General features: G+C 42.7%; 5 protein-coding genes across 5 annotated transcripts; 2 read left to right on the top strand and 3 right to left on the bottom strand.

Annotated features, from left to right (window-relative positions):
• Window positions 1–1507: 1507 nt before the first annotated feature.
• On the bottom strand, window positions 1508–5480 carry LOC102701476 (RCC1 domain-containing protein RUG3, mitochondrial). The gene is made up of 6 exons (XM_006660912.3): window positions 4981–5480; window positions 4678–4817; window positions 4337–4531; window positions 3564–3692; window positions 2746–2901; window positions 1508–2277 (listed from the first exon to the last, which is right to left on the bottom strand). Exons 1-6 carry the CDS (start codon window positions 5460–5462, stop codon window positions 2075–2077), a joined length of 1305 nt encoding a protein of 434 aa, XP_006660975.3. The 5' UTR covers window positions 5463–5480; the 3' UTR covers window positions 1508–2074.
• A 222-nt stretch (window positions 5481–5702) lies between these two features.
• LOC102701201 lies at window positions 5703–8448 on the top strand. The gene is made up of 3 exons (XM_015841075.2): window positions 5703–5974; window positions 7408–7617; window positions 8066–8448. Exons 1-3 carry the CDS (start codon window positions 5741–5743, stop codon window positions 8177–8179), a joined length of 558 nt encoding a protein of 185 aa, XP_015696561.1. The 5' UTR covers window positions 5703–5740; the 3' UTR covers window positions 8180–8448.
• Window positions 8449–10279: 1831 nt separating this feature from the next.
• On the top strand, window positions 10280–12338 carry LOC107304932. The gene is made up of 2 exons (XM_040527460.1): window positions 10280–10571; window positions 11985–12338. Exons 1-2 carry the CDS (start codon window positions 10389–10391, stop codon window positions 12057–12059), a joined length of 258 nt encoding a protein of 85 aa, XP_040383394.1. The 5' UTR covers window positions 10280–10388; the 3' UTR covers window positions 12060–12338.
• Window positions 12339–12851: 513 nt separating this feature from the next.
• On the bottom strand, window positions 12852–14253 carry LOC102709110 (26S proteasome regulatory subunit 6B homolog). The gene has a single exon (XM_015840966.2). It carries the CDS (start codon window positions 14251–14253, stop codon window positions 12934–12936), a length of 1320 nt encoding a protein of 439 aa, XP_015696452.2. The 3' UTR covers window positions 12852–12933.
• Window positions 14254–14594: 341 nt separating this feature from the next.
• On the bottom strand, window positions 14595–19885 carry LOC102708830 (transcription termination factor MTERF4, chloroplastic). Its single transcript, XM_006661474.3, has 8 exons — window positions 19214–19885; window positions 17757–17894; window positions 17424–17669; window positions 17213–17326; window positions 16909–17091; window positions 16542–16759; window positions 15321–15766; window positions 14595–15152 (listed from the first exon to the last, which is right to left on the bottom strand). Exons 1-7 carry the CDS (start codon window positions 19883–19885, stop codon window positions 15439–15441), a joined length of 1899 nt encoding a protein of 632 aa, XP_006661537.3. The 3' UTR covers window positions 14595–15152; window positions 15321–15438.
• Between the last annotated feature and the right edge of the window lie 274 nt (window positions 19886–20159).

Here is a 20159-nt window from a genome sequence, read left to right as displayed (position 1 = left end):
AGTAAAAGCTCCAGTGAGGGAGGCATGCCATACTTGGTGTTGGCGGAGCGCCAAACAGCATCGATCAGGAATCATCCGAATAAAAGAAAAATCCAGCGCCTCACACAAGTGAATTTACAGGAAAGTTGCTAGCAAAACAAGGAATGTCACGATCACAGATTCTCCATTCTCCCTGAACATGGATGAACCCTACCGAGGAAAAAAAAACAACCTTTCCGTCGCAGTATTAACAGCACCCGATTCACTACTCGGTTAACAGATTAGGCCAGAGGATCAAAGAACCACTGTTCAGACAAATCTCCGGAGGCAATACATTCCATAGGGAGATTGAGATAAACCAAAACAAGAACCGGCACAGAAACTACACAAGAACTTTGAGGGGGGTGAGAAAAAGCAAGAAAACCCTAACCTGAGAACCCGTGAGGCCTTGGGGAGTGGAAAAGGCGGCGGGAGACGACGAGGTTTGTTCGGTCCCTCTCTTTCTTATCTCTTCTTGCCTTCTCTTTTCTTTATGTCCTCAACGCAAATCGCACAGAGATGCCCATGCGACGCGAATTAGTGATGTGTTCAGTTCAGCGCAATTGCACGGCCGGCAAAGATTTTCACAGCTTGGAGGCCGTGAACCTTGTCGATCAGGTTCACAGTTTCGGCTAAGCAGGGCTGAATGAACACTGTAACAACTGACAAGACGATAACAAAAATGTTGGCAGTAGACGCTGAGGCACTCCTCTCCTCTGTATAAAATTTAATTTTTCAATCCTAAAATTAAAGTTAATTTTTGGTATTTTTATAGAAGTTTATTTTTTTCAGCATTACCTTTTAATGATATACGTATATAAAATTATATTCATAAATTATTTTTTTATAAATATATCGTTTGAGATTTTTATAAAAAACCCAAAAAATCGCCTCATTCACAATTAAGATTTTTCCTCCATGTTATTCCTTAGCATTTACGCACACACTTTTCGAATTGATCAACGGTGTATTTTTAATATATATATATATATAAATATATATAAAAGTAGATTTTTAACTTTATAGTATTTAATTCTATCATTTATACTATAGAATAACCATCACAAAAATTAGAAAATCTTTCGTTCTCATCTAATAAAAATGAACACAGCCTCCGCACCCACACAAAAAAAGATTCATTTTTCTACGCGAATATAAACAAGTAATTTTCAATACTACTGTAGAAAAAACAGTCTATTTGGGACAGGGTGATGCAGTAGATCTTTTAAGCTTAGACGATGATTGCTCTATTTTGGCTCGAAAAATTTCCCTTTGAATTTTTCTCAAACAAAAAGTATACACTACACGGACTTCTATACGGGATCAACTAAATGAGCTTCGTCTCCTCGCCCACGCTTTTCATGTTGTCCTTGTGGCTTAGTGCGGTATGATACAAGATGATACCAATTAATATCATCTAATATATACCAATTAATATCATCTAGTATATACCAATTAATATCATCTAGTACAGTTAGTTGGTATCATCTGGTTCATAATATTATTCGTCCAATAGTCTCTGTTTCTCAGATTACATTGCAACACTTTGAATGAAATGGTAAAGCGTAATACGGAGTAAAGCAGTGAGCTCATTGAGAGGCATAAAAAACATTGCTCGACTTATTGAACAGTATTTGAAATCAAATGTCCTGCGCAAAGTTACAGTAAGATCAGGACGCTACAAAATTTTGGCCATCTTAGCTAGTTGTACAACAGAGCATCTAAAAATTCGAGATCAGCAAGTTACATGATGCTGTTGCAGTTCCATCCTTCGTGTCACAGTATCGACAACTTTCAGTACTCAAATTTATGAAATCAAGACATGCTTGGCGTTCGGCCGGACTTAATCCAGGCACATGGCCTTTTTCTGATTTATCAGCACAAGTTTTATTGTGTTTCTAACTGGTGCCGAACTTTGCTGAGAAAGACTCCAATTTCCAACAGCTGGGGTCAGAAGGCTCTAAACCAATAGAGAAAATGATCCCCTCCTGAATGAACTCAACAGGTTAGAATGTCCAAACTTGAGATCCTTTACAAAGCTGGAAACCCAGAAGCACTATTTCTCATGTTGTTGCCTGGAGACTAAACACATGGCATGAGAAGCACCTATTGCAACAGAAATGACACGATGAGGGCCCAAATCCTCATCACCATCTGTGAGAAAATTAACTTTGACCGGTAATGGCTGAATTTCTGGCAAACCAGGGACCCCTAGTTGGCAATCTCTTGCATTTCCCCACATGTACAAGTCGCCTTTCTCTGTCAAGAAAATTAAACAAAAGTAAACTCAGGTTAGCTGCTTAGAGCAAGGAAGGAAGTGTTGCCTGCATGGTGTAGAACAAGGAAATGCAAGCTAAAGCATAAAAAGTAGGCCAACTCATGACACAAATAAGGTTTCTTTTCAACAATACAATATCTGTGAATAAGAATTGATTGAACAACCAGTAATCTAGTTAATCAAATGAATTAACATTTTCGTGTCATTTTGAAAGATTAAAAATCATTTTGCTTTGTCAACAGCGCTCATGTGATTTAATAGTAACCAAGGAGGGAACACTTCCTAATGACAGTTCTAACAATTGTCTCGCATTTCTGGCTAACCCTCAACAATAACTCTCTTATATTAGTAGATGACGCATATCTAGTATTTTCTCCAAAACAGTAATGCCTTCTCCAGTTTGCTTGCTATCATACTGATATCATGGTACAACATATTTAGTATTTCACCTGATATTGCAGCAGAAGTCGATCCTCCAGATGCTATATAGACAATTCGTTCCTCAGATAAAGCTTTGATAGCAAGTGGGACTCTGTGATTCTGAAGGGTGGGATGCCCAAGTTGACCGTGTCCACCATGTCCCCACGAGAGAACTACACCTTCATCTTAATATAGCCAACAAAACATTTTCACATAATTGGGTGCTACAATAACCAGCTTACTTACTTCTACAAATGCAATCCAAAATAACATGAGTGGAATAAATCTCTCAGGTTGTTGCAAGTTCCAAAGAAATTTGATTCATGATCAGCAGTGTTCTTAAGGCAACAAGGCGAAGCAACGCAGCCCACCCCTGCCGAATTTCCTAGGCGACACCTAGGCGTTTAAGGAGAGTGTAAGGCGACACCTTACACACACAAGCACAAGAGGCATACTAGAGATTCAATTATATTTTCAATTGGAATATGAAAATAAGGCAAAATGTCAGCAAGTCTACAAGAACGCTAGGCGGTAGCAAAACTTTGCTTCCTTATGGTGCTCAGACGCCTAGGCGACGCTTTAAGAACCATGATGATCAGGTATGATATCTGATTGAAGGTCATAATTGCATTGAGAAAAACTGGCCTTATTATGATCAACAACTTATTGAGACAATATTCAAAATGCAAATTATGTTTTCACTTCTGCATGAATGCGTTCAGGACCATGGTTGCAAATGTTTTGCTTTACCAATATTATACATTTTTTTAGTTTGGCTAGGAGAACAGCAAAAATTTCATTCCACAAGTAGCGGAAGGAATCAGAATTTGAGGCAGTAATAACTTACCAGTCAGAGCTAAAGAATGATATCCACCGCATGCTACTTGGATTACATTGGAATTTTTCAGACTAGGGACAAGCTGTGGCCTCCAGTCACTGGAATTGCTCCCTCTGCCCAGCTCAAAGTTTGAATTTGCTGGAAACCATATAGAGGTTAAACAAAAAGCATAGGGAAAATTTAAACTGAAATCACACAGTTAGACGAGAAGCACATTTCAGGTGACATTCCTTTGTCATTTAACACAATGTTTAGAAATTCTGAATCTAACTAACCTATGCGATTCCATTTTCATCATTTATAAAAAATCATGGGATTAAAAATGAAGATTGTAGAACCACAATCATTGGAGAATAGATGAAAGCACATCAGATCAGTTTGTTATTGAGATATTAGTTTTGAGTTTTGGATTGACTCACAAACAGAGCTAGCTGAAAGCATGGAGTGCCATGTCAGAGACTATGTTCAATACACGTTATGGAAGATTGACATATTATAGTAGAACAATCAAGCACTAATACCTTCATGCCTACTACATCAATGAATAATCTGGATATCTTACTGCCGGTTAGTGAAGAGGGAGATTCTTATACTACCACAACATTTTCAAGCTAGCACCTTGCACAATTGCAGGTCAATATGAACTGTAAAGCACTGCTGGTTGCTAGAGAAAAAGAAACCCAATCCAACAAGAGAAGCAAGCGAATTAATCCAAGTGTGAGCATGGGTGCAGATAAAATTGTATGTTTGTGTTACTAGTCAATGTTCAATAACATACTAACCTCCCCAACTCCATAACTGACCATCTGAAGTCAGTGCCATCGTGAAAAAGCCACCACAAGCTACAGCAGCAACCGGAACAGGCAGGACATTCACCTTGGAAGGAACACTGAGAGAACCAGCTTCACCAGGACCACCCCCACTTCCAAGCCCCAACCTACCATCGCCTTCATCGCGACCCCAAGTGTAGAGTTCACCTGTTCGCAAAGTCCACATGATCAGGGCTCAGGCGGTCCGATAATCACAAAATGCAAATAGCCCACAGCATTCAATTGCATAAGGCAGTGGCAGATGATCCATAATGTATTTCAGCAATTCAGAATCAAGCATGAAGTGGACCAACCTGAGTCAGTGATTGCTGCAGTATGTGCTCCACCGGTAGCAATGTGTGATATTTTCCCTCCCCAAGGACCATTCACTTGCTTTGGTAACAATTCCCTATGGTAAACATAATGCCCCAAAGCTCCAAATCCACCATAACCCCTGCAGACTACAGTAAACTGAGTGATGCAGCAGCCAAAATCCATAAATTTGCCACGCATTCTTCTTACAGTTCATCCATAAACTGATAGAGCACTCAGGCATCTAATCACACATTTTTTTTACAAAAAATTAAATCAAATGAGCAATGTGGTGGTTTCCTCACCAGGTGAAGACTTCCCCGGAGGCGGTCAGGGCGGCGGAGTGGATGCCGCCAAGCGCGAGGACCCGGAGCTCGCTGAGGTTGGGGTTGTGGCGCGGGACGAAAGTGGAGGACTCGTCGCCGAGGCCGAGGCGGCCTCCGTCGCCCTTGCCCCACACCCAGGCGCCGCCGTCGACGATGACCGCGGAGTGGAACAGCCCACAGGAGATCCCCACCTCTACGCCCCCCGCCGTCGCAGCTTTGGGGTCAGGAAGGCGTCCGGGGGTTTGGGAGAGTACCGGCACGGGGTCAGCGAGGGAGAGGTGCGCGACGGGGGAGGGGTAGAGACGGCGCTCCTCCTTGCCGCCGCCGAGCTGGCCCGACGCGCCGCGGCCCCAGGAGAGGATGGACACCGGGGTGACACCGGCCGCGTACAGGGTAGGCGTTGCGTTCGAGGTCGCCGAGGTGGAGAGGCAGCGCCGGAGGGGGAGTAGGCGGCGTAACATCGCCGGCGGCGCGGCCGGTTGGTTTGGCTGCGTGACACGACGACGAGTCCTACACGAGAGCAGTATAAAGCGGGCCTGCGGGTTGAAAACCCGTTAACCGCCACTCTCTCGACTTCCCGAGCGGGTTTGTGATTGCGGGTACATAAAAACCCGTTAACTCGATTCCCGAGAGTGTATCGGGTTAACGGGTGCTTCGGTCCAACCTCCCAAAAGGCCACCACCGCGGCGCACCGAACGGGAGGTCGGCGAGGGAGAGCAAACCGCGGCGGGCGGAGGCCATGGCGAACAAGGCTCCCGCGACGACCTCGTGGCGGTGGCGGCTGCTGCTGCTCCTGCTCCTCGCCGTGGCTGCCCTGTGCTGGATCCCTCCGGCGATCGCGATGGCGGCCGCCGCCGCCACGACGGCCTCCGGAGGGCGGAGGTCGCTGCTCGGCTTCGTGGAGGCGCAGGGGAACTCCTCCTACCGGTGCTCCCCCTCCGGCCCCTGCGTCCCCTGCCAATACTCCGAGAAGGTCAGCCAGTTCTATGCTCTGACTCTCTCGTTCGATCTTGGGGCTCGCCCTGGCGGAAAAAAAAAATCGATCTTGGGAGGGTGAAACAAGACGATGTTACAGTTCTGCAATTCGGGTGGTTTCGGCGTTCGCTAGATTGTAATCCTATTTTATTTAAGATGCGGTTTAGGAGTAATCCGTGTTCCTGGGTTGGTACCAGCTGAAGAGGTGTATACATTAAGAAAAGATCGGATCTTGATTAATACCGAATGGAATGGTCGGGCTCTTTTTGCTTCAAAATCTGAGTTTCGTCCATGGAATTCCGGGTTGTCTTGTGTGCTTCATTTGGTCTTGGATTGGGTGGCATAGATCAGGTCCAAGTACTGGATGTCATTTATAGTTTCAGAACTTGTTAATCTAGTCAAATTAGCTAGTGCAGTGTTTTGATATGGTATTGAAGAAGAAGAATAATCCTTTTGTAGTAGACTTTATTTAGTTTGATGTTTAGTTCATCTCATTGATCAATGTTTGGTTTTCACACCAAAAGTAAGGTTAAGCGGTAATGGATTCAGTGGACTTGCTTCATGTGTAATATGGTTGAGGGCTGCTGCCGCAGGTGGCAGAGGAGGAATAAGTGAATAACTTGTTGTTTATGCTTTGTTGGAATAAGTTCAAATTAAGGGACACTGTTGTTTCTTTCAAGCTGTTGCTGTATTCTAGAAAGTATATTTCTAACATCGGGAAATTTAGTTGTTGGTATGCGAAGATGTGTAGGAAAGTAAAGTATTATTCAACCTTTCTAGTGACTAATAGGAAAGTGACTATGGAATCATAAATTTGTTGTTTGTGCTCCATCTTATGTGCTAAAGGCGTGATATTGTAGTTTAGAGTGTGTCAGAAAAGAATGAAATGTAGGGATATTTCTAGTTGTATGTCGTCTCAACGGTTTCTTTGTCTCATCTTTATGTTATTTATGATCTTAAGTTTGTATCATGAAACCACATTTCCTGGCCTTTTAAACGATGTGATCTGAGAACTGGCTGGATTGTTATGTTCTATCTTAAGCTTCTTTAGGTTTTCTAGTTGTGCTGATTATTCACGATTCTTGGATTATTTGATATTTTGATTAGGGTGGGATTATTTTTCCTGGACCATGGGTTCATTCCGCACTCAGTTGATGTCTTTTTCATGGTTATGTTGGGATTTCTGCCGTCATACAGATGACTGTACTAGGAAACCTCATTTGGATAGTTTTATTTGCAAATACATGTGCCAGTGTCTCTGTGCACTGTGCTTGCTGTGATTACCAATAGATATGTCTGCTTTCAGCTGTGGCTCATTTTTTGTTTTTCCTTCACACACATAATTATATATGTCAAGTTATAACTGTTGGAGACAGCTGACAGCTATTGAAACGGCATGCTAACATGCAATTTCATTTTTGTTCTTGTTAGAGTGATGAGAAGTACTGTTGCAGCGAGACCGGCTACCGCTTGCCATTGAAATGTTTAGAAGTTCATAACAGCACGAAAGAAGGAAATAATAGCAAGCAACGGAAGATGTTGGATGATGCATCCGCATCAGGTGGTGCAAAGCACTACACAACTTACAGGAGTTGTGTACCATTGGAGGATGAAGAGAAGTTATCTGTTCTTGGTTTTGAGGTATTAAAATCATAGAATTTCTCTCTTTTCCTATTGCTATAACGATTGTGTTTGTTTGTCACTACATTATTCCCTTCAGCATAAAGCCTGGTAAACTGTGGAAGTAAATAGTGGAAACCCAGAAACTGTGAACCAATAAGTGAGAATCGAATTTAACCTTATTTCTGAATTTTCACTGCCTTTGAATCACACACGAAACCTTGTCTATCGGTTTGTGACAGTGGGTGTGTGTGTGCCAATCTGGGGCTTTTAAGTTCTGATTAATTCAGTTAAGGGTATTATCTTTTTTTTTCTTGTTAAGATATACTACATATGTACCCTAGTAACCAAAAAGTAATGGGTCTGTGAACTTTCTTTACGGCTCATCATCTCACCATGATTATCCAATGTAGGTTTTTTTTTTGTTTCTTATAGCATGGTAATTTAAGGAAATATATATTCTTTGCAGGTTATGATGGCTGGAATGTTGCTAATAAGTGGTCCATTTGTATACTTTCGGAAAAGACGTACAAATATAATGCAAGGGGCTTCAAGAATCCCAACTAGCCCTCCTAGGTTTTAGTGTGCAATGGTGAATTATTGGCTGCTCAAGCTGACTTGGTGTACCATTTTGATTATCCTTTTATATTTCTTTTATATTTCATATCAATGTACTGTATTTACACGTGTAATTGTGGAAGAGGTCAAGGTGCTGGTTACAGGATTAGAAACAGGCGCGGTTGCTAGTCTCATTTTGCTTTGCTCAGTTGAATCAAATCTTTTGTAATGTCCATATATGTAACAAATTACGTTCGATTTTGTTAGCTCCAATGAAGCTGCCCTAACAAAGGATCTGAACTTTGATTTACATGCCAGCAACGCCGGCAACGAACTTTACGCGGGCTGCCCGTTGACGCTCTAAGCGCGAAACGACGACTCCCGGCAGCGAGCTACCACTACAGCAATTAGCAAATCTGTCTTTTTCGGTTATGATTATGGTTATGATTATGCTTATAAGCTAAAATTTGAAATTTAACCTTAAATTTAGAGTTAATTTGAAATAATATTCACCAAAAATTATTTTTCAGCTCCAGCTTTTACGTAGACTTGCTGAGGAACTCGCTGTCTTCACCAAAAGTTTATTTTCTTATCTCTAGCTTTTATATATCTTAAGTAGCAGAATTTTACACTAAAATTTTTGTTACACTTTTGTACCTTAAATTACTTTTCAAGGATGATAAGCTCATATTTTAAAATTGTTAATTAAACCCATAAATATGACAATTTACATTCGATTTCTTAATTACCCCTAATAAACCCATAAATAGCCTCTTCCATTCCACACATGATCAAGAGATGAAAGTCAGCTACAAAACTCTATGGGCTTGTTTGGTTCTTAACCAACACATGGGATACAATGTCGTGGTCATTTTGGCATCCCGCTCTTCCACTCACGATTGGCTAAAGTGTAGGGAATTACACACATCGGTCTAGGGATAATTTAGGGTCGATCTAGTTAGCTAATTAAATAAGTTGATATTAAACAAATAAAAATTTAGTTTATTTAGTTGTATTAGAGTCGGCCACAGATTATTGTAGCTTGACTTATGTTCATCCCTAGCTAAGTACATGCAAAAGAACACCACAATGCCAACCCTACGGAAACACAAATATCAAGCCTTGCTCGTGAGCCTGACTCGTTTATGTGTAAGTGAACAACATTTGCTTGCACTCGCACATGCAGCTGTGCAGTCGTTGCGGTTCAAACTTGCTAGGGTCATTGTCCATTGCCCTGCTCACCTTGCTTCTTATTTATGCTCCCATATCATCTTAGCTCAATGACTCGTGATCTAGCTGAATCCTCCTCTATTTTGTGAAGGACACAATATTGCTTCCCTTATAGCCACTAGATTTGGTGCATCAAAGTTCAGATCAAACAACCACAAACCTTTGACTAGTCAAATTTGATAGCCATATAAAAACATGTAACAAATTAGTAGCCTAACAACAAAGCTCACGGAAATGCTTGAAGATGAGAGGCCGCCATTTGCATAACCACTTTCCTCTTCTTATTGTTGCCAACCTTAATTGTCTACGTGTGATTCACCTCTTGTTTGGCCAGATGTAAAAGACATACTTTATAGCTACTAGATCCAACAGCCACGCCAGCACGATGGCAAAGGTGAGTGATGAGCCCAGTCGTTGTTTGTGGATTGTCATGAGATCGAGGAAGGCTCTTTCATAAAACCCCACTAACCAAACAACATTAGTGTGTGACCAACCCTCTTATACAATCAACCAATAAATCAAATGACACGACATGCTCTAGGTTGGATGACTCGTGGCAGCCTGGCTCGGCTAAGTACATGTAGGCAATCCTCATTTATTATTCAAAATGGAACTCTAAGGCTATGTTTTATTATCAATGAAAGATTATCTATTTTCTATTAACTATTTAATATATAAACTATAGAATAACTACTATAAAACTGAAAATATACTTAGATGATAAACTTAATATATCATTTAGTTGTTGAGAAAACATATGTGCAAAAAACAATATAAAAATTGGCACAAAACAACACAAGTGTACCAATTTTGAAAGGTTCCATGGTTGTGGGAGTTCTTTTTTTTTTCTGAAATAGCTTTAAAGTGTAAATATAGAAAATAGCGGGGTGTCCTGTGCAAAAACGCTGTGCACAACACAATCCCCAATTCTCCGTCCGGCTCAACACCATCTACACTCGCATCCCGATCTGATTATCCGAGCAGCACAAGCGGCGGCGGCGGCGATGGGCGGCGACCATGGCGGGCACGGCCACGGCCACGGCGGTGGCGACTTCCGGCAGAAGGTATGGAGCATGACGGGCGGGCCCTACTGCCGGCCCGTGCACTGGCGCCGCAACACCGCCATCGCCATGTTCGGCGTCTTCCTCGTCTGCATCCCCATCGCCATGAAGTCAGCCGAGCTCGAGGTACGTCTCTGCCCGTCTGCTACTCGCCCTTTCCCGCGTATCTGGTCGAGCTGATCCGAATCGCTAGTCGGTAGATGTGATCCGTGGGGAATAGGAATGGAGAGCAAACAGTAGGCAGAATAGTAAAAACCATTCTTTTGGGGGGTCGTTACGAATGCGAACAATGTTGACGTTGTTTGTGCATTTCAGGCAACTGTTATGCAGAAGAAGACATGCCAATTTCTCTATTGGATTATACTTCTGATATGTTCTTTGCTCGAACTCGTTAACCACCCTGAAACATTTCAATAATGCTTTTGAATTGCTCTGGGCATTGGAGTGTACATTCAGAGAAGGTAAAAAGGGTGTTGATGTTGCTTTCTTTAGGAGGAGAAGATTTTAGAGAAGGCAGCTGGGGGGACTACTAGTTAGAAAGCTAAAAAGTAAAAACCTAGTGCAATTTGCCAGCTAAGTTAGATTAAATTTAGATAAACCTGTTTGTTCCCACTGTGAAGTGCATTTTCTCTAAACACGTTCTACCGATTGCTGAAGTTTCCTAGTCAGTTCATGAACACTAGGGTTCTACCATATGTCCATATATCACCATATGGTGATCAAAATTAATATTCCTCACTAGTTAAGCAAATTTTGAGATAGACCAACTTTTTCAGTAAACACATAATTTCATGAGCTATTTGTAATTCCTCTTGATTTCTATGCCTATTTCCATGTTCTTCAGTGCATTTTGACCATTCAGTATTAGGTGTGCTTCTGGTGGGAGGAAACCATCTAGGATACCCTGTTTTGTCAACCAGATCACATAAGGCTTGTTTCTAAGAAATCTAGTAGTTGCATATCATATATGTTATCGTCTTCATTCCCAAATAAATTGTGTATCACACACAGGGGCTTGCACAATAAAGTACAGATGGTCTACTGTTTACATGGGGTACATAGACTTGACAATAGTTTTGGCTTTTTATGTCATGTGTTCCAGAATTTTCTTCATCAAATAAGTACCCAAGCACTGGGATGATGTTATCAACTTGTCATAGATCATTATTAGTTTATTACAAATACTCCTGGCATTCTGTACATCAATGTGTAAATATTTTTGTGGATAATGGCTGCTTTGTATTAGTGAAGACCAAATTATTTTATATGCACCAAAATTCATAGGCAAAAACATAAACCTTTATCGTAATTGTGAAGCTCGATGTCTTTCATGACAACACAATGCATGCCAACTACAAAACATTATAAATTTATTGCAAATGAAGTTTGCGAGTAGGTTTCCTCCCTACAGTTTCTCAACTTTTCTCTGGAACATATCTTTGCACAGTAATTTCCAAGGAGTAAGGTCACAGTTGTTAAATGACTTTATCTATGCTTTTGGCTGTGGAGAGATGCGCTGACAGATGTAATACTTTGCAGCAACGCCCACATCATCCAGTGCGGCCGATCCCATCTCAACTTTGGTGCAAAAACTTTGGCAAGAAAGAGTACTGAAGGATGTCTGAACTTGCTTGGAGGACTCCTGTTTTTACCTTATTTTGTCATAATTTGTTCTCAGCTATCAATGCTGGAAGAAGTATGTTACTATGAGCGTACCCTGGATGCTTCATGTAACTCTTTTGACTTTTATCATGTCATACAAGGAGTGTGCCTGTTGGTAACTCAAATAAACGCGTGATGCATAAAGCCTCTGATGGATTTACTTTAGGGTTTAATGCTCTGTTTGGGTTATTCTTATTTTCATGAAAGTAATGCTAACGTATTAGTGATAAATTTACGTGATTTTGGTTCGATGTTTGCAAAAGATGAAACACATCTTTTGCAAGTATGTTTGACACGGGAATATGGGATAGATAACTTGGTGATGAAAATAGTCACACCTGGAAACACAAGAGACCGTTATTGTATATCATCTGAGTTATTCCTATTTGGAGTCTGATGAAAATAATAGTGTAAAAGTTCAGAAAACAACAATTATTTTATAACAAACTATCAGTTTGCTACATATTTAGATTGATATTTCATAAAACCGCAATAATTTACACCAGCATATTTGTATGATATGTGAGCCCAAAACATTTCAAACAAATAAAGTTGCATCTTTTTGTTAAGTCATACACTATTGTTGCAGTTTTTTAAAAAATATCCAGCTAAAGTTGCAGCAAACAGAAATTTTACTCAAAAGAATAAATCTACCTTTGTTTAAAAATATGAGACTCTTAATGGTAACGAATCTATATACATAGACGAACTATGCTAGCCAAATTGAATATATAGTACATACATTTGAGACGTTGCACAAGCAGGAGCAACAAATCCAAGTTTAATACATCAAGAAATGGGGCATGTTGCTAGGCGAAGCCGGCGATCAGTTATAGAAGTGAAACTCGCTGGCGACGTCGCCGGGCTTGGTGTCGACGACGGTGCGGTACCCCTTGTCGAAGTCCTCGGACGTCACCGTGCACCGCCTGTCGCGCACGGCCTGCATGCCGGCCTCTCGGCACACGGCGGCGATCTCGGCGGGGCTCAGCTCGTCGCGCCGGGCAGCCATGGCGTCCAGGTCGACGTCGCCGTCAAGGTTCATCCCCGCCACGCACGCCTGAAGCACCAGCCGCCTCTCCTGCTTCTTCTTCGGCGCCGTGAACTCGATCTTGCGGTCCACTCGTCCGGGCCGGAGCAGCGCCGGGTCCAGGTCGTCGGCGCGGTTCGTCGCCATGATCACCCGCACGTTGGTGGAATCGTCGAAGCCGTCCATCTGGATGAGCAGCTCCATCAGCACCCGCTGCACCAGTCGGTTGGCGGCGTCGCCGCCTTCGCTCCGCGCCGTCGCGATCGCGTCCACCTCATCGATGAAGATGATGGCCGGCGCCCTGTGCCGGGCGAGCCGGAACAGGTCGCGCACCATCGCCGGGCCATTGTACCACGCGAGCTCGGCGCCGTTCACGCGGAAGAACGCCGCCGAGGTGTGGTGCGCGACGGCCTTGGCCAGCATCGTCTTCCCGGTGCCAGGCGGGCCGTGCAGGAGCACGCCGCGCGGCGGGTCGACGCCGACGGCGTCGAAGAGCTCCGGGTGGGTCAGCGGCAGCTCGACGGCCTCGCGGAGCTCCTGCTTCTGCGCCTCGCACCCGCCGATGTCGTCGTAGGTGACGTCCGGCCTGTCGGCGTCCGCCACGAGGTACGACGACGCGGCCGTGACGTCGGCGTCGTCCGGAAGCACGCCGACGAGCGCGAGCGACTCCCCGTGCAGCGTGACGTTCTCGGAGGGCTTGAGGAGCTCGCGGTCGAACGCGCTGAGGACGCGCACGCAGCGCTGTTCGCAGTGGGGGCCGCTCAAGGTCACGACGGCGCGGTGCTCGTCGACGAACTCGACAAGCTGGCCGGCGACGAGAGGGGTGACCCGTAACCGCCTCAGATTCTCCTCGGCGCGGCGCAGGTCGCGATGCAGGTCGCAAATCTGGAGACGCGCATCCTCCTGCTGCTGGTCGACCAGGTCGAGCTTCCCCTCCAGCAACAGCAACTGCTCCAGCAGCTCGTCGTCTTCCTCCCCCTCCTCCAGGTCCACGTCCTGGTCCAGGTCCAGGTCCAGCATGGAGATCGGCTCCTGCTCGACGGCAGATATGGGCTGCTTGATGTCGCCGCCGACGTCGAACTGCTGCACGGCTGCCGGGCGCCGGCACGCCGCCCCCATCACGGATCAATGCGTTAGCTGCGATCGATGAGGTCGTTGTGTCAAGAACGCATGCAAGCACCCATGGCGCGTGCGTGCTTTTATAGCGCGGGATCACGAGTCCGAGTAGAGTAGGACTCCGACTCCGACAATATTCGAGCGGTCAAATAACTGTGATATACTACTCTTCTTGAAATAAATAACACAGTTCACTTTTTTTAATGTAATTTAACCATTTGTTTTATTTTTTAAAAAACTTACATAATTATTATTTATTTTGGTGTAAGTAGAATTATTACTAAATTTATTTTAATTATAATATATTTTTATATCTTTGCACAAAATTTTAAATGAGACGAATGATTAAACGTGTAAAAAAATTAATGATGTTAAATCGTTAATATACGAAGGGAGTGATACATACATGGTCACAAATGCAAATTCGGTGTACATAAGGAAGCAACACATGCCATTAGCAACTTGTGTGTTGTTTGTGCTACTCCATCAAGGGGCAACAACTAAGATCAAATAATTCAGGCAACTAACTGTTCAAATGCCAGGTCTCTGCCGTAAATAGTGGATCCTTGCAGAGTTGCAGGTAGGGTTTCTTAAATTTCATCAGACGCGCCTGCTGGTGCAGAATTGTAAGGGTTGAACTTCTTTAGTTACCCTGTCTGGTGGCATTAAGGGACATCCAGTAGAGAAGGTCCAAAGATAACTTGTGCACACGAAGAACAGTGTCGATGCCATGGAAATAGGAGAGCCTCCAATTTGTTGATTATCGAATGATAAAGACCATGGCCTCCAATGATTCAGGTTGGGTTTCAGAATTCAGACAAAGGTGTCAAACACCCCTCAACTTTCTGCTGCAGTTGCCCACCAACTATTTTGAACTTTCTCTGTTTATCTGGATCCCAGACCTGAAAGAACAACATGACAAACAAATAGACATATATGTTATGTTCTCTGAGTTATACACATGTTGGATGCCACTCTAAATACACCCTTGCTGTGATAAGAAAACTCCAAATAGAGTGGTCGATCTGCATGCTAATCTTTTTACAGCAATTTAGCAGTGGTGTATTTACCTTCTCAATGCTGAACACTGCAGAAGTAGATCTCCTCAGATGGAAGCACAATACAATCAAGGCATTGGAACATGGTTAACGCTTGGTGCCAGTCAAAAAACTAGACATCTTCGCTTGATTATGTATCTGTCTCAAGCAGTTTTCCTATTCCCAGGTACTCTTCAGCAAAATGTTCATCATTTTTTGCAAGCATGTCTGTCAGACTGCAGTCTATGTTTCTACTCTGAAGTACATAAAACCGCGGCTTTATCTTCCCTTCCAGTGAATAACTGAAATACCTTGGATATTCTACAATAGCTTTAAGTGGCTTCTTCATGGTTCGTAACAGAAATTCAAGCTTTGGTTTCATAATGAGCTCAGTACTGTAACCCAGAAGTGGAGAGAATCTATAGATCATTGAGCACACATTTTTCTTAGACAATCCCATATCCAAGAGGTAGTTGATTCTGTAAACATTGGAATACTGTTACATTCATCGAACGTTTAAGTTCTCGGCGAACATGTTTGGCTAGACAGAATCACATCATTAGACTTCAGCTAAGGCCAAATATCAACAGTTGATAATATAAAAAAAAATAAGTGCCAAAATAAGACATCAAATGCATAAGTGGATTATGCTACTGAGGATGGACTGCAGGGAGTCGAGGACTCCAGATGATTTCAGAAAAACCAACAGTAACTGCACACATTGCATATTGTAAAAGAACTTAAAGTAACATGATTAAGAAACCTTCGGTCGACCTGGCAAAAAAACATAACTAAGAAACACATAGCCTTAACAATGACAACTTGTGCTGCATTTTCCATATAAGCTTATCATGGCAACAGAGCATATGAAATGCTTCATTTGCTATAATGCATAGTACTGTGCTGATGACACGCTTGTTCACTACTAGTGACAGCCAACAAGTCGAAGTTTGAACCTATTAGTTATGTCGGGTTAATCTTTTAATTTGGTCATTATCTTTGAATGAGTGATGGTAAAACTATGTCTGTAACTGCAAGAGATACATGAAACTTTCCTAGATATAGGTGTAAATTATTATGAGGGTCCTAACAGAATATAGATTAGCTTATTGAAGGGTTTTTGTACCTGAGCTTGCCAGTACAACTAGTAAACACAGATGAATTAAAGTCAGTTACATGTCCACAAGAAATAAAAAGTATAAACATGTAATTGCCTATGATCTTTTGTTTCCTTTATAGTAGCTGCAGTCATACCTGGCGAGCAGTGTGCGATTCATGTCCAACAATAAAAGCTCAGGATACTTCTTAATGATGCGAGGGAGATGATGTGTGGAAACACCCAAGTCAATAAGAAAGTTGATTTTCTTCTTGAGTGTATTGTCCACACTTGAAGCAAATATTTCTGGAGAACGGCACAAAATCTTTGCCACCGTTTTCTTATCGAGACCCATATCTTTGAAAAATAGAACAACCTGGGATAAAAGGAACAAAAAGTTAGCACCAAGATAAAACAGATATTCTTTACTGACAATTGGTTCTACTTTGCTAAAATAAAGTCATATAGCTTTTCAATTCCAATGGAGTTTCACATGGAAAAAAAAATTCTAAGAACAGGTACAACCTGCATAAACTCATTTGGTTTTCTCAGCAACAACTGTGGACTTGATGTAACAACTGGAACCAACATTTTCTTACTGATACCCAGATCATCAAACAGCTCCACAATTGAGTTCATTCTTTTAGTAGAACAACCCAAAATATGAGGCCAACTTCTCACAGCAACAGAAAGGACTGTACTGGAAATCTGAAAAAAAAAAACTCATCAACCACTTCAGGCAAAAATAAACAAAAAGGAAAAGCAGGATGCTCAAATGAACAGGATATTGAGCCAATTTAGCATGTTAAGAAAACTCTTTTGTTAGCACCTTTCTTCTGTGGAAAAACAGTAGTATCTGCCCATAGTTTTCTATCACACATGTTGAAAGAATCCATGGATACTTCAGAAGCATCCTACCAATGTATTCTTGTTCAATGCCAACCTAGAAAAAATGTTATTCCACTCATTGTCAGGTCAACACCATCACTGCAGGCTCCAAAATGTACCACGAGCATAAGAATTATATCCTCTGGGTATACCTTCTCCCATGCATTAATCCTTGGCTTGATATCATTCTCAACATCAGAAAGGATGACAGGAGGAAATGACAGCAGCACTGATGCAATCCTTGCCTTGGGAATACCAATGTATTGAAGAAAATCAATTAATGACTTGAGATGATTGTCCTCTGAACAGAGAAGCAGCATTGGAAATGATTCAATGAGATAGGGAAATGTCACATCTCCATGTCCCAACATGTTAAGACCACCATACCTGGCCTCCATCTACAAGCAAAAATGCAATCTTTTATAGGTGTTTAAGTAATGAAGGAGACTGGTACAAGAAACAAGTAATGGAACTGTGAAACTTACTTTTTCGAAAAACGATAAAGTACTTTGGAGTGACTCGTCTGCAGGTATTGATAAGTGCATCATCATCCGCTTAGCATTCCTACTTATTAATGTTTCATAGCCATTGCTTGAAAATAGAACCCCTTTCAAAAACTTGATCTATACAACAAACCATAAGTAATGAATGAAGTTATATAGTGAACTACTCCCTCCATATTTTAATAGATGACGATCTTGATTTTTTGCGCTTGATTATTTGTCTTATTCAAAAAACTTACGTAATTATGATTTATTTTGTTGTGATTGGATTTATTACTAAATGTATTTTAATCATAACTTAAACTTTTTACCTATTTGCACAAAATTTTTAAATAAGACGGATGGTCAAACGTGTATCAACAACCTAACGACATCATCTATTAAAATACGAAGGTAAGGGAGTACAAGCAGAAACAGAACTGTTAGAATAAACATAAATAGTGTTATCCTGAAAAATAATCACATATGTTATGCATGTGGCATTACCATGTTAACATCAATGAGAAGTTACAGAAGGTATCCTAATGTTCTGTAACATAGCATAAAGAAAAAGAGAATATGAAAGTGCTGCTCTAATTTATGACAAAGATGAAAAACAGGTAGTTCACATGTTTGAGATCAAGGTCTGCAGTTCTGCACAATACTAAAAAACTTCCTGTGCACAGATGCATGCTTACAACTAAGGACTATACTGATTGAGCAATTAAGCACTTGCCAGTTTGGGTAATCGACATTTAATAGCTATAGTGAATTGTCAGTCCAAGCACATATAAAACAATTCGTCAACACTGTGAATTAACTGGTAAAGTGGAATTTTGAAATAGAGGAACCTATGCCGTGGTCCGATAAGAAAAGAAAGAGTATAGTAATTCACTAGACCACATGTATTATGGTCTAAGTTGCACAAAACTACATGGTTTTTGTCACATAGGACATAACCCTAGGTATTATGGTCTAAAAGTTTCAGAAAACTACACTATTAACCAATTTAACTTTATACAATAGAAAAAAAATAAAATGATTAATGTTAGATGGCTGCAACCTGTATATGATGTGTCAAATAACTTATAAATCTGATATGATTTTATATGTAATTTTATAACTCATATATTGATAAAAAAACAGTGGTTTTATATAAATATAAGAATATAATATTTTTTGTTATTTTCCACGTAACAAAAGTCATGTCATTTTTTAAACCTCGGTCCATAATACATGTGGTATCGTGAAATTTACTCAAAAAGAAGACACAGCAACCTTTTTGGTAAACAATAGTAGCTGCATACAGTCATGTCAGTAAAGGCAATATCATCAAATTTCATTTGAGGTTTCCGGTTGCACTTGCACTATGAAGTTTGTACTGGCAGAAATGGCTAAGAAACACGCGCAGCGAAATATAAAGATGGAAGAGAATTGGCTCAAGATGGATTAACCCTCACCCTATCGATCAGCACCGGGAGGCCAGCCGCCGAAACATACGGCGCGATGAACTTCGCGGAGGAGAGCCGCACCCCGATGCTCTCGAGCAGCGGCACCACGCCGCGGTCGCGCCTGCTCTTCGCCTTCCCCATGTAGTACACCTTCCTCCCGAACCCGAGCCCGGCCATCTCCTCCACCTCGCGGTCCACCCCGGCCCCGGAGCTCCACGACTCCCAGAGCCCCAGCTCGTCGAGCTCCCGGACGCCGTCGGCGAGCATGGCGGCGTAGCCCGGCGCCCGCGCGGCGATGGAGGCGGCGTCGGCTGGGGAGGCGCCGTGCTCGCGCAGGAGCTCCTCCACAGCTCTCTCAGCCTCCAGGGCGTCATAGGAACCCGACGTGGATGCAGCCTCTGCATCCCCGGTGGTCGATGGGCAGGGGGCGACGCGGTCCCTGCGGCGCGGGAAAAGGCGGAGCGGTAGAGGATGCGGCGACAGATGCCGCCGGTGGTTGGGGCGGAGGGAAGGTTGCTTCAGGAGGAGGGCGCGGAGGGGAGGAGGATGGGTCGGGGAGTTGGGGAGCGCGAGAGTGGCGGTGGCCATGGCCGTGACGGATGAGGAGGAGAGGAAGGCGACGGCCGGAGCCGGAGGGGCTTGGAAATCCGGAGCCTTTCCCGTGAGCCATCCATTATCCATGGGCCGAACAGGCCCATTCTCCTTCGTTTTGTTCGGCCCAACAATATATCGGCCCATAATTCCAATGGCCTGTTTAAGTTTGCAGCCCATTCGGAACGGAAATATAGTCCCATATATACAGGCCCATTTACGTGACGTGGGCCGTGGGGCCGCGATATGATGTGTCGCCTCTTCCCTTCGCGTCCAGCTCCCTCGTGTCTACCCAGTTCAAAAATGTGTCGCTTTCACGTGGGCCCCACTTATCCGATCCGGAGCGATAAATAAAGCCGTGATT

This window comes from Oryza brachyantha, chromosome 9 (genome assembly GCF_000231095.2).
Source record: "Oryza brachyantha chromosome 9, ObraRS2, whole genome shotgun sequence".
Lineage (NCBI taxonomy): Eukaryota > Viridiplantae > Streptophyta > Magnoliopsida > Poales > Poaceae > Oryza > Oryza brachyantha.
The sequence above is the reverse complement of the archived record's forward strand: the minus strand, read 5'-3'. Positions and strand labels throughout refer to the sequence as shown.